The 20,120-nt window shown below is 32.6% G+C and overlaps 2 protein-coding genes and 1 long non-coding RNA gene across 3 annotated transcripts in view; 2 read left to right on the top strand and 1 right to left on the bottom strand.

Annotated features, from left to right (window-relative positions):
- Nucleotides 1–16,371, top strand: part of LOC105142248 (uncharacterized) — a 24,488-nt gene extending 8,117 nt beyond the window's left edge. The window contains exons 2-4 of the long non-coding RNA XR_845525.1: nucleotides 7,360–7,370; nucleotides 14,960–14,967; nucleotides 16,360–16,371. This is a non-coding gene — a long non-coding RNA (uncharacterized LOC105142248). The remainder of the gene's footprint in view (nucleotides 1–7,359; nucleotides 7,371–14,959; nucleotides 14,968–16,359) is intronic.
- Nucleotides 8,915–11,859, top strand: LOC105142247 (uncharacterized). The gene is made up of 3 exons (XM_011049783.1): nucleotides 8,915–9,748; nucleotides 9,837–9,914; nucleotides 10,314–11,859. Exons 1-3 carry the CDS (start codon nucleotides 9,535–9,537, stop codon nucleotides 11,606–11,608), a joined length of 1,587 nt encoding a protein of 528 aa, XP_011048085.1. The 5' UTR covers nucleotides 8,915–9,534; the 3' UTR covers nucleotides 11,609–11,859.
- LOC105142249 (P-loop nucleoside triphosphate hydrolases superfamily protein with CH (Calponin Homology) domain-containing protein) lies at nucleotides 12,374–20,120 on the bottom strand. The gene is made up of 20 exons (XM_011049784.1): nucleotides 19,898–20,120; nucleotides 19,656–19,748; nucleotides 19,282–19,439; nucleotides 18,954–19,100; nucleotides 18,598–18,841; nucleotides 18,279–18,373; nucleotides 18,126–18,197; nucleotides 17,651–17,737; nucleotides 17,166–17,240; nucleotides 16,806–16,887; nucleotides 16,369–16,464; nucleotides 16,064–16,237; nucleotides 15,873–15,979; nucleotides 15,555–15,735; nucleotides 15,241–15,403; nucleotides 14,894–15,144; nucleotides 14,603–14,766; nucleotides 13,249–14,144; nucleotides 12,868–13,040; nucleotides 12,374–12,732 (listed from the first exon to the last, which is right to left on the bottom strand). Exons 2-20 carry the CDS (start codon nucleotides 19,717–19,719, stop codon nucleotides 12,659–12,661), a joined length of 3,303 nt encoding a protein of 1,100 aa, XP_011048086.1. The 5' UTR covers nucleotides 19,720–19,748; nucleotides 19,898–20,120; the 3' UTR covers nucleotides 12,374–12,658.

The following is a 20,120-nucleotide window of genomic DNA, read 5'->3' as shown; positions in this document are numbered from 1 at the left end:
ATAAATTTAAAGTTTTAAAAAAATTTATTTAAGAAAATTGTATAAATTTAAAATTTAAAAAAAAATTATTTAAAAATATATTAGTGAATAATATAAATCATATCATAACATCTTATTTAATAATTAAAATTTTAATTTAAGATAATTTTTTAATATAACCAACCCAATTCACTTTATAATGTTTACGTGTAACATAATATAATTAATAAATAATGAGTTTATTATTCACATGTCAAAATAAAGCATTTTATCTTAAAATTCTCTGTGAACAGCTGATGTTTTACTGCTGTACATAGCTCATTGGTCCGCATCTTGAGCGAAAAGGAATTGAATATAATCATGTATGAAAAGTAAATATAATAATATTAAAGAATTATGATCCTTCACCTTAATTAACCAGAAAAAAACCAAGAAAAAAAAATCAAAAAAATCAAAGAAACAGGACAATACAAGAATCTGACGTATCCAAATATACAAAATGGATAGATTAGCATCAAGAACAAACTAGGTTGCTCGACAAAGACAGAACCATCAGTAGCAAGATGATCAAAACACATGTACGAACAATATTAATGGTCATGAAATATAACAGCCGATTTGAATGACATCACTTCGCAATCTATGCTTAGTATAAAGTTTAATTTTCGGTAACCATCAAAATCATTTCCCCTTGAAGAAAACTCATGTTTTAATTGGATTACTAAATCGTAAGAAAACATTATACCAATTGTTATTAGATTGTCCGTTTGCCACCCACAAAATGAGAAACGACACACCAAACAATATCAAGTGGGTTGAGAGTTGCCTTGTCAAGTTTAAATCATCTGGTGAGTTGATCAATTTAATCTGTCTAGGTCAATTTTAATAAATTTTTTTATTCAAAACAATATCTTTATTTTAAGATAAATGCATATTAACTTATCAATACACAATTCAAGTTTTAGGTGAATTTAAATCTCATGTATGTTATGTTTTATAATTGCGGTTTAAGTTTTAGTTCTTTTTCTTACTATTTTTTTAGAGGAAGGTTAGTGTTTTAGATTTATCATTTTTTACAGTGAAAAAAAAAATTTAATTATATCAAATTAATGATATATTACATAACATTTTTCCAAAAGATTATATCATTTAAATTAGTTAGCTATTATATATCATGATCGATCAATCGATCGTTAATTTGAAACAATTTTAAAATTGAGAAGATTCTCTAATAAATACAGAGTATATTTAGATTTGTAAAAATTTAAATAGAAATTAAGTATGATATATATATATATACACACACACACATTGATCTTACATTTTCATATCCGGAAAGTATGGATCTCTTTATAGGATAAGAGATGTTAATACAAAAAGTTATAGAAAATTTTGAATATGTTACAAAATGATAAGTTTTTTATGTCTTAAACTGAGAAATTGTTATATGAAATTATATCTTCAAAGCCTAAGAGGTGTCTATTTATATAGAGCAAAATAAGATTGTTTTTTTTTAAAAAAAAATTTGTAAAGAAAATATATTTTTTTTGAAAAATTTGTTTGTTGTTTATGTAAGTGAAGGATCAACTTTTACAAAAGTTAAAGTGATAGCTAGTTGTTTTAGCTATTTATGATAATAGAAGAAAATGGACATGATGATTTAGAGGATATTGTCTTAGATATAAAATGAGCCAAAATATTTTCGAGTTCTTTAAAATACTTTGTTTTTACAGCAACAATGACTTCTTATGATTTTTGTTTAAGAGGTAGAATACCATAACACTCATCCTCATCGTCATTCGCTAGGCCAATGATAGAACCTGAGGATAATGAAGATGGAGAGGGATCATGGTCTTTGATGCTTTGTAGGAATTGCTTCATGATTTTAAAATATTTTTCTTTAGATTTTATTGAGATAATAAAAGCATAAGCATGAGATCTATGTGCTAAGAATTTAGGCTGAGGATTTAAGTCTATAATCTTAGCATTTTGGTGTTGCTTTAACCATTCTATGATAGCAAGTTTAGAACTTTTAGTTTCTACTACAAATGAGTTCTATCATTTTACATTGCATCTTCTGATAAGGATTGGATACCCATACAAGGTATTGTAGTTAAAATACCAAGAAACAAATCTAAAGAATAAAAAATTTAAAACAAAAAGGAGAATTGGTGGGAATTGTTTCTTAGTTTGTAAGGGTTTAAAATTTTGTTTGGAGTAAATGTATTTAGTTTCAACTAAAATGTGTGATTTTATTACTTCATAAATACAATTAAAGTAATCCCACAATTAAAGAAATCATTTAGGTAAATTTAAAGTCTCGATGGAATTATCAAAATAGAAAAATAGAATAGACGGGAGTGACTACTCATGGAATTTTAAAGGAAAAGGGTGTTGAACCATATTTGTTGATAATTCCAATAAGAATAAAAACGCATAATGAGATTACCAAGTTTGACATGGTAATTGATTGAAAATTAAATTACTTGATGAAGAGGTTGTTTTCTATCAGAATAATATAGAATATTTTAAATAATGCATATAGAGAATGTTTATTAATAATGATTTTATTGAAGTTTGAAATGTTTAAATTTTGCAAAACCTATTATCTCAAATATTGTCATATAGTAAGATTGGGGTTTGGAAAAATCGCAAGGTTTGAAATACTAGTTTGGAGGAAAGATTTTTGTAAATGTAATTAAAGGGTCATAATAAATAAATATATTTTCAATAAGTAAAATATTTTTTTAAAATTATTTTTTCATTGAAATTATTTTTTTCTTTCTAAAGCTTTTGAAATAGTTTAAATGGAGAATTTGAATTAAAATGAAGTATGGGTTTTTGTGTGTTTTAAAAATTGGTTTGAAGGATTTATTCATCTATAAAGATTTCTCTTTTTGTGATGATTTCTGGCTGATAGTTTGTAAGGCTAAAAGTAATTATGATGAACTGGATAAAAAATTTACCTAATGTTTTACTTGTAAAAAGCATTTTATCTCCTCATCTTCAATAACTGCTTTTATATCAAGATTTGATTGGTTTTGTAAAAGAAATAGTTAAGATAATGATTTTTGTAAGGTTTTGTGAATTTTAATATTATGAAAATTCAAATTTTATCTTTGTGGTTTTCTCTTTCCCTAGATTTAGGGAGGCATTATGATTTGTTTTGAAAGAATTTCTTATGTTAGGAAATCATGAATGAAAATTTTAATTTTGAGTTAACAATATTGTTATAATTTAACATTTATTTGAATAGGTCTTTTTTTATAGGAATTTATTTTTCATTAAAATTATCATCATAAAAAAGATTAGTAACGTGTTATTTTCTTTTTTAAAAAGCATTTAGTAAACTAGAACAAACATTTTTTTTTAATCTTTCTTTAAAATTCTATTTTTTCTTGTAAAACAAGTTTTTATAATTGTTGTTTTTTTTTTTTTTTGTAGAAAAACATCTTATTTAAGATGCATGAGATGAACTTTTTTTTTCTCAAATTAATGCATTAATATGATAAATATGAATAAGACATGGTGTGATGAAATTTAAAATCCTAATCTTTAATTTTTCTAGAGAGGAAAAATAAGTTTCAAGTCATTGATTTTTAAAGTAATGTTTTCATGACTAAATTTGTAAAAAGTAACCATGTTAGTAAAATGGATTGCAAAAAATAATGGTACGATTAACTTCAACTATAACACTAAAGAAATTTCTAAAATAAAATCCATTATTAGAAATTCAATGCTTATAATTTGTATTTGATAACTAATTTAATATTGCAGTAACTTACTGCCAAATGTTTTGTTAGAAATGTTTTATGTGTATATATCGGTGCTAATAAAATGGTGTTGAATATATAATAACTACATAAAATATGTAAATTATTAATGAATCAGATTATATTATAATAAAATTAAATATAATTTTTTATTCAACTCTTAAATCAGGTCAAAATTTAATTAGCATATTCTGTAGGTCATATTCCTTGTAAGGTTTGTAAGCTAGCATCAACCAAGGACATGAACATGTCCAAATTAAAGCCAGAAGCTTTATTTTTTATTTAAAAAAAAAACAATCATTATTTTTCTAGGACTCGTTTCTTAATTAAATTTCAAAACTCTATCTCATTTAACTTTCATTCCATTTAAACAATTATATATATATAATACCCTCATTTTATCAAATAAAAATTACTAAAATATTTTATATATTATTTTTCATAAGAATTATTGATATTCATAATTTATTAAATCATGATTTTTTTCTACCATTTAACTTAATTTCAAAACTTGAGAAACTCTAGTTTCGTAACTTTCAAAAGACGCTAATTGAGTGGCTGCATCACATCGAAAGAAACATTTTAATTTTATGTTCTAAAACAGATGAGGTATGACTTAGAATAGCGAAAGGTTTATGGTATCTCCATTATACTAAATAGACTCTTCAGCATCCACAAAAAAAAAAGGTTTTTCTATATAAAGACGACTCCATTGGTGGCCGGAAAGGGTAATGGAATTCAACCACAGATATGATAAGAAAATTAAGCGATCAAGATAGAACCACTAATTTAATAAATCACATCAATCTGACAAACCTGTTTTGCAAGAATTCATTGTGGTATTATGAAAATCATTTTAGCAAAGAAAATTCATATTTTAGTTGGCTGCCTTATTCAAAAGAACTGGATTAGCCTGTAAGAAATGTGGTTTTTAATTTTTATTTTATTTTTTTATTTTAAAATAAGTTTTTTATATATTTTTAAATTGTTTTAATATGCTGATGTTAAAAATAATTTTAAAAAATAAAAATATTATTTTAATATATTTACAGATAAAAAATATTTTAAAAAATAAAGTTATATACTAATATAAATATTACTTTACCACCATTTTGTATTCAATATATTATAAAATTAACAAAATAATATAGCAGTCATCTCATGATGCAGCTTCCAAGCTCTTTCGAGAAAATAACAATAATAATAAATACCGCAGCCTCTTCATAATTATTAGAAAAATACTTAGACTGACTAGCCTCAATTATGATACCATGCGCATGTTTTCAAAGATCCTTGAATTTTATCGTTGCCGTTGTTGTTATTATTTAATTGTCTGGAACATTTATGCCTTCAAACAGCCTTTCTCGACCGTGGTTTGCGTTCCTTTTTCCTTTCTACCTTCCATTTATTTCATGAAGGTTTTAGCTGAAACAGCCTGTGTTCTTCTGTGTTTTATATTTCATTCGCTTGGCATGACCGTAAGTGAGCTTTTATGTTTTGGACTTGAATTAAAAAGAAAGTTGATATTTCTTTTTCGTTAGATCCTTCAATCCAATATATAAATCTCATACTACAAATTAAATTCTCATTTTAACATGAATTGTTTGTATACTGTCTTTTATATGTGCTTTTTTAAAAATTTAAAATTTATTTTATTTTAAGTTAATATGTTTTTAATATGCTTGTCTCAATAATATTTATTTTATTTTAAATTAATATATTTTAATGTATTTATTTTAAAAATAATTTTTAAAAAATAAAAAAAATATTATTAACATAGTTTTTTAAATAAAAAACATTTTAAAAAATAACCTTAACAATTTTTACAAACACGCTAGCTAAATAAATAATCTAGTCTTGATTTGAAAAAAAAACTATATAAATTACCATAACATTAGGCTAAAAAAATAATAGCTCTTTTTTCAAGAAAGTTGTCTCAAATTATCTGTGATTTCATGTCATTAACTTGAGCATTAAATAAATTCCTTCCAATATCATATCACCTGGGGTTTCATGCCCTTAGTGGCTCCTTCTCTCCACTTGAGCCCGTAAATTTCTTTGCAAAATAATCTTAAATTGGCACCAAAATGGTGGTGCCGCCTTGGCACTCTCGTCGTCTTTTCTTGGCGGTAAAAAAGAGGTAAGTTGAAATTTCCGATAACATTATTTGTTGAAATAAGGAAATAATTACTGGCATTATTTTCTGACTACGTCTTCTCCAAAGGCACAAGTTGATTTAATTCTTTTTTATAACTGACAAATGTTTAGACTACCTATTTAAAAACATGTTAGGAATATTAAATAAAAGTTGGGACCACTCTCGTCACGCGCTTGACGCAGTCGTGGGTCTAGTATTCTCGAAGCATCAAACCTTAGAAACCCCGCACAAAGATTGCATATGGTCACGTGACTCGAAAGTCCATTACTGTAATTTAAATACCTATTTTTCCCTTATAAAAAACCAGGTCATCGTTCTAGGGGGTAATTAGGTAATTACACAATGATACATCTCGCATTCCAAGATTTAAAGGGGGCAGATACGTCTTTTCCTAGTATAACGCATGATGAAATGACCTTTATAACCTCCACGCAAAGATGTTTTAATTTTTTATAATGCAAATTTATTAATTTAAATTAATCTAATATATTTTTTCTTTTTTAGATTAATATAGGTGTCCGGGCCAGCTTGCGCGCACCATGACTAATCCCACGGGCCCTGAAGTTAACGACCATGTAAGCCTCCAGTGGCCATTATATGAGTAACCAAGGACTCGAACATGAGACCACGACTAATATATTTTTATTTTGATATTAACTACAAATTTATTAATTTAAATTAATCTAATATTTTTTTTATTTTGATATTAACTGAGTTATCCTAATTTCATGAAATTGACATTTTTAATTAATTTTTTTATTTAATATTAATTTTATTAAAAACTAAACTTAATAATATATTTTAATTTATTTTTTAATAAATTATTATAATCTCATGATAATTTTATCCTGACAGTGAGCCAAGCATGTATTATAATGTTATTATTTTGTTTTGTTAAAGTCATCCTGTTTTTTGTTAAAGTTATTATTTTGTTTTTTATGAGTTATTATAATTTCATCATACAAAATATATATTCACAAGTTAAATTAAGTCAAACTAAATTGATTTAATATATTTTTTATTTTAATATTTATAAATACAAATTTAATCTTAAATATTTATTTCAAATCCAGTTATATTTCCACCTGTTATCTAAATTATGCAACAATTTATCCCTATATAAATTTATGTTTTTTTAACATCTCCTAAATACTTTTTTTTCCTGCATCAAACAAAAATAGCAGATCTGTACCGGGGGGTAAAGATCTAGATAACACCTATACAATAACATGGCATATGTGTGTCAGAGCTCAGATGCAATAAGCGTAGAGCATCGTGCATCCTTTTCAAAAAGACATGGGCATCTGGGATTTCAAAACGTAGCTTTGCCATTACAGCAAGTGATGAAATAAGAGTAAATCACATGAAGCTTATTTTTGCATTTAAGCTTCATGTCCTCGAGCTCCAATGTCTTTTTCCTTTTCAATTAAGAACTTGAATTGTTCTTAGCAAAATCTTGAGTCTGTACACTGTAGCCCAAGGAATTTTATTGTAGAGAGAGAGAGGGGAAATTACGGGCTGGAAGAGAGAGAAAGATTTTAGAAAGAGAAAGAAGAAGAAGATATGAATCAATTGAATTACGGCAGCGTATCTTATTTTCATGGATGAGCTGCCTGCCAGGTCCTCTTCGGCTGTCTATTTGGGTCTTGTTCTCACTTTTAATTGCACAAACGATATTTTTCTCCATCTTTCTTCTTGTTAAGTCAACTTGATCCATTTAATTTTCGAGAAAGGCAAAATCAGGATCCTAATTATCAAATATGTCCCAACTTCTAGAATTAAACTTGGAAGTGGTCCATCCATATATTTTATTTCAAATTAATATAGGGATTGATTTGGTAAAGTTCAGGTTGACCTACCAAAATAATTAATTTAATAAAACGAAATAAGACTACCAAATTAACTACAAAGTTAATAAAACGAAATAAGACTACCAAATTAATTACAAAGTTTTTTTTTAGTTTTATTAAATTAATTACAAAGTTTTTTTTAATAAAAAACAACATCTCAGCCTAAGCTTTACATATTATTAAAATATATTTGAGCAGTGTTCATCTAAGCAAAATTTTATACAAAATAGATATTTTGAAGTGCTTTTTATCTAAAAATAGATTAAAATATTTTTTTATTTTTTTTAAAATTTATTTTTAACCTTACCATATTAAAATATTTAAAAATATAATTTTAATTTTTATAAAATAACATTTGAGCTAAGCAAAGTTTGAAAAAGATAGCTGAGTGGCGTTATTATTGCCATTCCAAGTAAAGTTGTAAACTTAAGAAGAGAAAAAAGTTCTGATCTTCATTTAATTAAAAATCACTTTGATCCACTTAATTAAATTATGTTAAATCACCTTTCATTGGCCAACAGAATCTGTGTCTATATGACACACGCCTGGGAAAGACGCGTGGAATATATAGAGTGAGAAATACAAGCAGATTGGATTAATATTTATTATTTGATCCTTATACTCTCAATATTGTCTTAATATGGCCCGTTTACTGTTCTTAGCCGGTTCCTTTACTCAAGAAATTTTATCGATGGCATCCCTCTATCCAATTTCGGTCCTAAACACTGTTTATTCTTGATGCATGGCCTATAGCATATGCTATATTCACCCTTTCGGACATGCTGTCAAGAACTAATAGTGAGTTGGATGAAAGCTAAAGGAAAGTATTCCATGGATAATCCAGTATTTTATCTACTAAAAAGATCAATTTCAAAGTAAAACCTGGCTCGAGCTGGGTCTCGAGCTGGCGGGTCACCGATTTGACTTGCAAGGCCGAGTTTTATTGCTATGGAAAGGACTATATTAAGAAGAGTTTTTAACTAGTGGGACTAACTAGATAAGAAGAAAAGTGGAGAGTTCACATCAAGCAAAATGTAAGGATCAGAAGGACCAATTCTAAATTAAAAGGAAACAATAATTACAGTTAGCAGAGAAGCGAAGTTAGAATCCAATCACATTCCCACTAGCGAGAAGATATGGGCAAAGCCAACCAAAGATGGGAAGGACAGCTCTTCGATTCTCTCTTTACACGCAATTTGACTGCTTAAAAAATACAATTTAATTTTTCAAAAGCTGAATACCATAGCCTCCATTTTAGACACCTTTCTTGCTTTCCTCCTTGGCTCCTTCGCTTTGCTTCCTCCTTCGTTCTCTTCCCTCTCTCTCTCTCTCTCTCTCGCACACAAATAACACGTCCCTAGAAACACCTTCTGACATTACCTAAGAAAAAACCTCAGTGTCTTTCGATTTTGAACCCACAGAAACTCCCCAGAACATCCCGCGGCATAACAACTATTAAGACAAGTTGTAAACCAACTTGTTTATTTCTCTCTACAAGCACTTGCACTTCTCTGTTCAAAACCGGGTTTTAGTTCAACACTTTCACAACCGAAAACCCTCTCTCTGTCTCAGAAAAGAAAAACCTTTGTAAAAGAAAGGAAGTACATAAGACTCAAGATTTCTTTTTTCTCTTTCTTTTTTTTATTAATATTCTCTTTGTAGTATAATACTGGGGTTTGCTTATCTCAAAAAAACTCTTTCTTTCTCTTTTTTAGTCGTTGGGTTTTTGATAAAGCCAAAAAAGGTAGAAGCTTTGTATTGAGAATAGTTGGCAATGGTGCAGTACTTTAGGTATCATCAGTTAAAGAAGGGTGAGCATCATCATGCTGGGGAGGATGAGATGCTATCTTTGATGAGTGCAACAAGCTCTGGTTATTTCAAGAGATCAAGGCCTAAGCTTTTTTCTCTTCTCATCCTTTCTCTTCTCTCTTGCTGTCTTATTTTAGGTTCTCACTTGTTTTGCTCCCCCTCTGCCTTTTCTCTCTTGTGTAAGTTCCGTTCTCTCTTTCATGGTTTTTGGTTATTTTTTCTTTCTTCTTCTGGCTTTGTCTTGATGCGTGTCTGTGGTTTTCGCAGATTCTTTTGGTGTAGAGACTGATGGGGTTGCTGCTAATGTAAATGCAAAAGCTTCTCTGTGTTCTTCGGTTTCTAACGGTTAGTTCTTTTTATTTTTATGTGCTGTTGCTCTTGCCTTCTTCTTCTGTTAATAAGATTGAATTGGATTTAACAGTATAAGGTATTAGCAGACTGGAAGTCTGTTGCTTTCTGATATTTAGAGTTTCCTTAGGCTACATCGACACGTAACCTAGAAAAGTTAAGGCCGAAAAGATGAAACTGTATTTTTTTCCCAGTGATTAGTTCATGAAGGTGAATGAATGATCTAGTTTCTTGAAACCACAAAAGTAGACACGAAGTTACTGGGTTAAAAGTTTCTTTCTTACCTTATATTTGTTTTCTGAGTTCGATAAAATGTTAGACTCTTGTAGCAAAATGAATTGTGATTTACTGTTAATTTCCTCAAATTTTGACGCAATTTTTTGGTGGTAAATTCAGGAACCATATGCTGTGACCGGAGGAGTATTCGTTCGGATGTCTGTGTTATGAAAGGGGATGTAAGAACAAACTCTGCCTCTTCTTCAATCTTCCTCTACACCTCAAAGAGTACCGATGCTGTGATAAAAAATGTTTCGAGGTTAGCTGATAAAGATGAGGAACTCCAGCACGAAAAGATCAAACCATACACCAGAAAATGGGAAACGAGTGTGATGGACACAATTGATGAATTAGATCTTATCGTGAAGACAGAAAATTTTAGGAATAACCATCATTGTGATGTCAAGCATGATGCACCGGCAGTGTTCTTTTCGACTGGAGGCTACACTGGTAATGTTTATCATGAATTCAATGATGGGCTTTTGCCTTTGTACATTACATCACAGCATTTCAAGAAGAAGGTTGTGTTTGTAATCCTTGAGTATCATGATTGGTGGATAATGAAGTATGGAGATATTCTTTCACATCTTTCGGATTATCCTGCAATTGATTTTAGTGGAGACAAGAGAACTCATTGCTTTCCTGAAGCCATTGTCGGTCTTAGAATCCACGACGAGCTCACAGTGGATCCTTCGCGGATGCAAGGGAATAAAAGTGTTGTTGATTTTCGCAATGTTCTAGACCGAGCATACTTGCCTCGAGTTCAAAGTTTGCTTAAAGAAGAACGGCTAGCTCAAGAAAAGCTAAAACAGAAAGTGCATTCATCATCATCGGAGATCAGAAAGGAAGTGCAAGATGCAACCTTGAAGAGACCTAAGCTGGTCATATTATCTAGAAATGGCTCTAGAGCTATAACTAATGAGGATTTATTGGTGAAGATGGCTGAAGAAATTGGATTCCGAGTTGAAGTAGTGAAGCCTGAACGAACAACAGAACTAGCCAGGATTTATGGGGCACTTAATTCAAGTGAAGTTATGATAGGTGTCCATGGCGCTGCCATGACTCATTTTCTGTTTATGAGGCCTGGCTCTGTTTTTATCCAAGTCATCCCTCTGGGAACAGAATGGGCAGCTGACGCTTATTACGGGGAACCTGCAAGGAAGCTTGGTTTGAAGTATGTTGGCTACCAAATTCTTCCGAGAGAGAGTTCGTTGTATGACAAATATGATAGGAACGATCCTGTTCTTCGAGATCCCGAAAGGGTGTCCGAAAAGGGATGGCAATACACAAAGTCGATCTATCTTGACAACCAAAATGTGAGGCTAAACCTTGGAAGATTTCAAAAGAGGTTACTTCGTGCTTACAGTTACGCTATCGCAAAAATGAACCGCAGATCTCATCTCCAATCACAGTGATATTCAGTACTTGTATGAAGTTGGATAAATGGTTTTTTCTTTTTCTTTACGTACATCATTGATTGATTCATCTCTGTACATTAGCAGGTACAAAAGGTCAACTAGGCGTATATGTTTGTATAAACTACAGAGTCTTTTAATATGTCCTCGCTTCACAAGGCATGGAATAAATAATAAGCTTCGTATGTGTAAATTACGCAATGTTACAAGTATTTTAGATGGGCTGATAATTATATTTTTCATTTCGTTCACTTTCAGTCTCTCCAAAGTTGTTATGTCAGCTTCTGCTGCTTCAAGCAATTATTTCTTTCCCTTTTACAATCCTGTTAATTTTGACGTCTGTTGCGTTTGAGTATGCGTTTTTCCAGACCAAGATAAAGCTGAAAATAAATGAAATCAAATTTGGAATGGAGGATGCTGTACGGATAAGACTGACACGTATTGCAATTTTCCATGAAACTTGAGACCTCGTGAATGCTGGTCTGTATTTACTGATTCAACGATAACATGTGATCACATGATGTGCATAAGGTGCTCTATTATTGCCTCAGTCTTATTTCGCAAGGAACAATATCCACGTTCACGAAGGGCTGCAGGAGAAACAAGCATCTACCATTCCGCTCGACTCTGATTGATACCAATCGAACAGCGTTTAGACTTCTTCAGAAAGAGAAGCAGCATGCCTAGTTCTGGAAAGTGAGCCCTTCTTAAAAATTTGCAACCATAGATATACTAGAATCACACAATAAAATGTAAAAGCAAAAATTGAAGGGAAAAAAACCAGGCTTTGAGATCAAGCATTTCAATTATGAATCAGGTTACACTTCGTTCCCTCTGGCATTTTTTTTGGCATGTACATGTAATCCTGACACTCAGTCTCTATCAGCAAAACTCTCATTGACATGTAAGTGTCTCCCACCTAACTTGGGAAGGCTGTGCTTCGAGCCGAAGCATCATTGCTGTATTCTTCAATTAGCTTGATAGAACAGCCATCAGTGTCAGTTGCATCTTGGCATTGCTTCTAGAGTTTTGACAATCAGACGTGTTGACCTAAAGCCATCGTTTTGTCGACTTTGTTGAGGGATGGACTGGAGGGGGCGTCTTGGCATTCCTCTTAGGGTCATCTGCATCAAAACGGAACATTACATGAAATGAGGTCCCCTTCTCTTATTTTAGATGATGTTTTTTCTATATATATATATATATATATACACTTGCAGTGGAGTTGAGCAAATAATGCTCGAGTAGGTTACACTTGCCAGGTTCAATAGGCTTTCCTCCAAGAGAAGATCTGCGTGATGTTGATGTTTGAACTCCTGTAAGAGATTGCCTTCTTAGTGTCCTGGCATTAGCTGTGAGTGGTGTCTTTAGATCAGTGTCATTGCATATGCCAATAATAGGTGAGAATTCTTCCTTTGAAATCTGCTGATTCCTGTAATTTGAGACAATATGTTACTGCAAAGAAATTTCACTCACATTTCAGTGGATAATGATTTCATATTTGACTTGATGAGCTGGTGGTTGAATGCAACAATCAAGAATTACCTTCCTAAGTCTGGAATCAACCAATCTTATTAATTACTATAATAGAAATATGAATCAAATTTTGAATCAAATTTTACAGATGTCTGAACACACACCTCTTATCGGAGCCGTTAATCAGTTTTCCAATCGTACGGAGGGATTTCCTTATTTGAGATCCTTTTCCATGAGTGCTTCCTTGTGTGCTACGAACAAGATTGGCCGCCTGAGAATCTGTAGAAACACCAAGTTCACTCTGCATCAGAATCTTAGCCTCATTTCTGGAAATTACTTGCGGTTCTGGTGTTATTGGTAGCTGAAGAGTTGGAATTTGCGTCCTGCTATTATCTGTTTTGACCATTCTTTTCTGATACAAACTAGTAGGACTTCGAGTATTGAGGCGATAAACTTCAACGGTGGAACTGCCACTAGCAAAATGCCCTAATGGTTTTGGCACTGCCTCTGCATTTCTGGAAATTACTTGTGGCTCTGGTGTTATTGGTAGCTGAAGAGTTGGAATTTGCGTCCTACTACTATCTGTTTTGACCATTCTCTTCTGATACAAACTAGTAGGACTCCGAGAATTATTGAGGCGATAAACTTCCACCGTGGAACTGCCACTAGCAGAATGCGCAAATGGTTTTGACACTGCCTCTGCATCCTGAATAAAACCATGTTTCTGCAGTGTTACCGAGTCAAAACGTAGGGGCCTGCTTACATCCTCTGCTCCTTTTGCCTGGAAATGCTCTTTCTTGTCATACTTTGGCCCTTCCAAGCTTAATCTTTTGGAACGAGTAGGTACAGAAGGGGTTTTTGATGCCTTTCTATCTTCAGTATTCGTGATTTTCTCAGACTTCCTGCTGCTGCCATTCTCAATACTCAGCCTCCGTGCACGTGGAGGAGTTCGCTCAGGCATCACTTTTGGTATCTCACATGGAGATCTTGGGTCCTTCATTTTATTAAACTGCACATTCTTCTCTTCCTTTCTGGCCAATGCTTTCTTGAGGTTCTCAACCTGAAAGTTGTCCGTGTTGAAATTGTTATGTAACCTGATATCCTTGAGTAGAATTTACATCCATTTGATTTGATAACAAAAGAGAGTAGAAAAGGAACATGATCAACAATTGCTCTCAAAGCGTGCAATTTCAGTTCGTAAGTAAAAAAATAACAGAAGCAAACTATAGTAGCCTCAATTCAAAGAAGAAGAAGAAGAAGAAGAAAATACAACAGCACTAGTACGTGAGGAAAGAAGCCAACAGTATGATGGAATGTTATAAATTTTGGATATACTTGTGAGAACCAACCAACTGATGCAACAAGTATACTGACCATAATGTTTTTGTTGTCAACAAGATAAGAATCCAAAAAACATCACATAGGCGACTTTCTATCCCACCGTTTGCAGGACTTGTAACAGGGAAAATTGGACAGAAAACAGATTCTGAAATCCAGATAAATAAAATTCAGATTTACCTGGTCCTTGAGTTGCATGATCTCACCGCTCTCTTTGTTTGCACGAACAGCACCGAGTTCAATAGTTGATACCCTCTGAGCAAACTTCAAAGTACTGATGGTTTCACCAAAAGAATCTCCTTCTGGACTTAAATGGGCAAACATTAACGTTTTAGCGTGTCCACCTGAAGTAAAAAACGCCAAGAAAAATGTAAGCATATGCTAGGAATCAAAACCAAAACAGAGAAAACAGTATAGAGAAGCTGGAATTTTTGAGAAACAAGTTCATTTGTCTTATTTACACATCACAACCTAAGGAATCTTGTAGTAGAAGTGTGAGTTTGCTGTTTCTGTAAGGGATATGAGAATTCTTTTGAGCCAAGGCTGTGATTACATCTCCTAGACAGGAGAGAGACTTATTAATGTACTGTGCCTCTTTGAGCCTATCTCCCGTAACTTCTGATTTATCCACTCGTTCACTTCCTGCAAGGTCCACCAAATGGAGGGAACTGTGGAGGGTGCTTCCAGATACATCTTTACCATGTACATGAACTGTCAGGATACTGCAGCAACATGTCAAATCACCCTATCAATAAAATGAAACACATGCATGGTTTCAGATTTCATCCTAGTTTGTATAAATCAACCAGAAAACTGACCTATGGGAACGACTGCTCCGGTTGTTGAGTGCAGTGGAACTGACAACACGATTGGCTTCACCGAGTTTCATCAGGTTAAGAACGTCTGCAGTGGACTTCACAGAATGCATTTTAGCATCCGGAAGGCTCAAGCCATTATCACCAGCACAACTCCGAATCTCTAATTTGTGCATGGTTAAGAATACAAAACTTATTACATATGCATGGTTACAATGAAACGGCAGAGTAACGACCTTGACTCACCTACTATGAATGCTTATTTTGCACTGTTTTTATGATTTTCAAATAATAATAATAATAATAGCTAAAAGGATATTTGGTAGCTGTTGAATCTTCAGCAAGAAGGTCTCGTACTTGTTCATTGTAAATTTCAACCATTTGAACTTGAATACTGTAATTTACGATTTCCTTCCTTTCATTAGACATCTGGAAGAGATCACTCAAAGCTAGATAATTAATCCCCATATCCTTGGTTGACCGGCCTGATGGACCACTCTGTTACCACAGAATTTATATATATCATCTGGGAGAATATTGGTTATTGTGCAGATAGCTAACATGTAAACAGAAGAATTCTATGTTTCTATTCAAAAGGGAATAGACTAAAGCCAACTAAGATTAGAAAAACTTACCATGGTATATGTTTTTCCTGATCCAGTTTGACCATAAGCGAAAATGCATGCATTATAACCATCCATCACAGACCTGATCAGTGGTTGAGTGTCCATAAATACCTCATCTGGAAATCAAGAGTCAATATGCAAAATCATCAGATTCAATACATATGCTGCACTGGAAAAATGTTGCTATTGGATAATAGTACCTTGAGTGGCAGTAGGTCCAAACACCCGGTTAAACTGAAAAACTTTCTTTCCATCCTTATGGGGCTTTAGTGGATCCGAAATCACTAGCGAACCGTCATCTCCAATATAATCGATAACATTGCTTGTTCTATCACCGAAAGCAGGCCTGATTCTGCAGTAAACTCGGATATTTCCTGTGGGAAATAGTAATTCGAACAGATCAGGATATTGAACTTCAGTCGCTCATAATAAAAATTAACATTTTAAAGATTGTAACAAGATTCAGGAAATAAGTGAAATTCATGTTTTATAACAGCAAGCTAACCTTTCAAATCCTGAACCATGTTGTACAAGTTCCTGTTCTCTTTCAATACCCTATGGTATCCAAGAGCTGCAGTAGACATCTCTTGTACTTGAATTCCTGATCCGTAGCAATTACAAGAGCATTTAGCTTGTAATTCTTTTTGTACAAATGTGAATGATATTGATATGTCTAGAGATTGGTATTTACAGGAAAAATGATAATTGACATCTAATTTATGAGATTGTTAACAAGCTGAGCTCGTCAGAATATCTCATGGAGCTTCCAAGATATCACAAGTAATAATGGAGTCGAGTCTGAAGAACAGAAATCTAAGACAGATAGCATTAATCGTAGCAGTGAAGATATTTAATTACACACATTGAGAAAGGGATGGTGACACTGTCAAAGTTAATGCATGGTTATTCTTGTACAATAAGTTATTTATAAAAGTAATATACCGAGTTCTCTCAAATCTGTCTGCAGTTGTGACTGTAAGCCCTGGAACTCCCTTTTTGTCAGCGTCAGCAAGGCCTTTATATCCTGAAAGGAAAAAAAAAAAAAAAAAACACAACCAAAAGAATTCAGAAAAAGTCTAATCCTCTAAAGTTTAAACAAAATTGTCAGCTTGATAAATGAGACTGAGGTCATTTTGTTTCCTCACATCTATCCTAATTAAACAAACTTTCTAGCCAAATTTTCTTAAGTGATTTTATGTCACTTGAATAATAGCCTTTTACATGTCAAAACAAAACAATTACTGCTACACTGCAACCTTTCAATCCATGTAAAGGAGAGGATAATAACAAATAGGTACTAACCAGAAGTTCTTTTTCTTGCATTTGAATTAATTGTCTGTGGTTGCAGTTGCCCTTTCTTAAGCAAGCTTGGCAACACTGTAAAACATGAGTCACAGGCACATCAGAATATCTCGTCAGAGACTAATGGTTTGAATCATGAACGAAGAAAAGAGATGTAATTTCATCAAGGTAAGGCAATTGCAAATACAATTAGAATGTTAACAACCAAGAAAAAATACGTAAAAAAAAAATTAATTAACGTGCACTTATGATATGCTAACAGCAAATTAACTTTCATCTTTTACTGTGAGAATCAACAGATTGAAGATGATCGCAAGACATGTATAGAGCAGCAACGATGACACTTAAAATCTTCAAATTGTATATTCCATGGCCAGAGGAGAAAGAGAAAAAATATTAAAGAAGTTGATGGAACTTTAACACAATTACAGCTTTCTACATGCTTATCTATCGACTGCATTTGTAATAAACTATAAAAAACTCACCTTAGAATCTCCTGGTTCAGACGATTCCTCCATAGGCTTTATTGTTGAATGAGAAGGTAAGCTACCACCTTTAGCTGTTGATTTCAACTGTTCGGACCAGAAGATGTAGAGCATGTTCATAATAACTTCATATATGAAAACACAGTTCAATAAAGAGAGATTCGACAGGAAACGTGTAAGCGCTACTATCTTGTACCAAAATATTTCCATTTAAACATGCGATTTGAAATGGTGGCGAGATGATATTTATATCTTTATAAATAGGTAAAAAGTCAAATTATTTGGGAGGGTAAATCTAGGTATTTCTAAGTATTTGCACTTTTTGCGCTAGACAAAGCATTCTCATGTAACTCAGATGCTCCTGGCTAACTATTAAACAGTGAATATCCTCAAATCAGGGGTGCTTTTTTACTAGGAAATCTTTTTGTATGCAGGAAGCAACCGTAGGGGATTGTGTTGATTTAAATAAACTAACCTCTGGGAACTTGTTATGAAGCTTATCTCGTAAACAGCTTAACAGGATATCACTGAACAGCTTCATTGGATCCTGTAGCATTAGAAAAACATTGATAAGAACAATATGCCCTATATAACAGTAAATTTCATACGTCATACAGATTATCATTACCATGTTGTTGCCGGAACGGAGGGACATGAGAAAGTTGCTATCCATGTTTTCCTTGGAATCAGCCATATGCTCAGCAAGTTTCTTGGCAATTAAATCTGCAAAATCCAATACATCACATCAAAGAGGGGAAGGATACACTAAGAAAAAGCAAAAACCACCGTACATGCTATGACTTACAGTTTCTGTTTAGCAGGTGTTTTGTATTCAAGTGATATAACACCATGAGATGTCTTTGCTTCATTTATTACAACTACTAAAAAACTTTGAATGTATCCCAGAGATGCCTATCGACTTGTGCAGGGAAAGAGAGAGCTAATACCTTCAATTTTCTTCAATTCTGAATCTGTTGGTGGCTCTTTTTCACAGGCCGCAGACATGTCCAAACGCCTACATGAGTCTGATGAGATGGGTTGAGAATTGTTCCTGATAGCAGAATGAATAACCATAGGAGATCTAGCAGGCTTATAGAATCCATTAGGGTTCATCTGCTTGTACTCATGGTATGATTTAAGCGCTAAGATGCAATCAACCACATTAGTCCCCGACCCTGTCTCCAAAGAATCCTTTCAAGATTAAATCGAAAAACTCATTAGTCAATTGTTGGTGCTGACATTCATAAATAAATACATTTGCAAATGCTTATACAATCAGACACATAAATAAAGCCTAATTTACCCTTTCAAGATCAGAAGCTTCGAAGGCAGGCAGCCTTAACTCTTCAACAGCCACCAGAAAATTCTTTACATTCTCAAAATACTGATAGGCTGGTAATGGCTGGGATTCTCGGGTTAATGGTAGTAAAGGTGCATGAATCTCCACCACCTTGACATAATTTTCAAAGCAAACAATTAAAACATTGAAATCACTAAAAATCTAGACCAGCTCTATGGTCAAAACAAAGATAAAAAAGCATTGTTAAAGAGACTATTTTCACATTTCATTGGGACTTTTAGCCAACTTTTCCTAATAATGATAAATGAATTAGAAGTAGCAGTGAAAGTACTTTAGGCACTGCCCCTGGATGCACTTTATTTATAGCATTGCAAAGAACCAAGCCATTTCTTAAGCGAGAAATGAACTCTTTCTCTGATGGATTGTTTGATATGCCTATTGGACCCACGAGATTTTCAAGCCATGAAGCCGCTTGATATCTTCGCCATGCTGCAAAAAAAAAAAAAAGTCAATAACATTAAAGATTATCACCATATTCTTCAAAAATTAACAATTGTTAAAATGTTAAAGATTTGATTTTTACTATAATAGAAGTTAGTTTCTAGTCCAAAAATGAAACTAAAAATCATAAACACCATGTTTTCTCGGAAACCAAACAAATGGGTAAAGTAGAAACAAGAAAGAGATAGTAATCAATAATCAAACCTGCTTCTTCAGCTTTTCTTGAAGCCAATATATCATATAATTCAGTTCCTGAAGAATCCTCCATTAACACCAACAAAAAGACCCTTCTTGTTCCTTAAAGAAAACAATCAAAACAAACGACAGTAATTAGAAAACCAAAACCCCACATTTAAAAAACAAAAACCCATTTTACATTCATCTTCCAAAAAAAAAAAAACCACAGTAACCAATGAAACAGACATTGATGTTCAAGAAGAACCTACTTGTTTCACTTTTTTGGGTACCTTTCACTGCTTAGAAAGCCTAAAAGAATCCAAGAAGTGAAGAGAGAGAACGAGGGAGAAATTCAGAGAGAGAGAGGATCAGAGAATGCTATCAAAGTTTGGTTCTTTCTCTCTTGGAAATGAGAAACTAAGCAAAATTTTGCTTCTTTTTGTTTATAGTTTGGTGTGGAGTGAGGTTCGGATCGGAACCTAGGGCTTTGAA

The sequence above is a fragment of the Populus euphratica genome, unplaced genomic scaffold, assembly GCF_000495115.2.
Source record: "Populus euphratica unplaced genomic scaffold, PopEup_1.0 scaffold138.1, whole genome shotgun sequence".
NCBI classification, from domain to species: domain Eukaryota; kingdom Viridiplantae; phylum Streptophyta; class Magnoliopsida; order Malpighiales; family Salicaceae; genus Populus; species Populus euphratica.
The sequence above is the reverse complement of the archived record's forward strand: the minus strand, read 5'-3'. Positions and strand labels throughout refer to the sequence as shown.

Excerpts from the sequence above, each read along its gene's own strand:
- LOC105142247 (XM_011049783.1), top strand. The coding sequence starts at position 9,535 with ATGGTGCAGTACTTTAGGTATCATCAGTTAAAGAAGGGTGAGCATCAT. Across the intron at positions 9,749-9,836 it reads CTCTGCCTTTTCTCTCTTGT|ATTCTTTTGGTGTAGAGACT; the intron begins GTAAGTTCCGTT and ends TGGTTTTCGCAG. Across the intron at positions 9,915-10,313 it reads GTGTTCTTCGGTTTCTAACG|GAACCATATGCTGTGACCGG; the intron begins GTTAGTTCTTTT and ends TGGTAAATTCAG.
- LOC105142249 (XM_011049784.1), bottom strand. The coding sequence starts at position 19,719 with ATGGAGGATTCTTCAGGAACTGAATTATATGATATATTGGCTTCAAGA. Across the intron at positions 19,101-19,281 it reads ATCCAGGGGCAGTGCCTAAA|GTGGTGGAGATTCATGCACC; the intron begins GTACTTTCACTG and ends AATTATGTCAAG. Across the intron at positions 15,736-15,872 it reads CAGGAAAAACATATACCATG|AGTGGTCCATCAGGCCGGTC; the intron begins GTAAGTTTTTCT and ends CTGTGGTAACAG.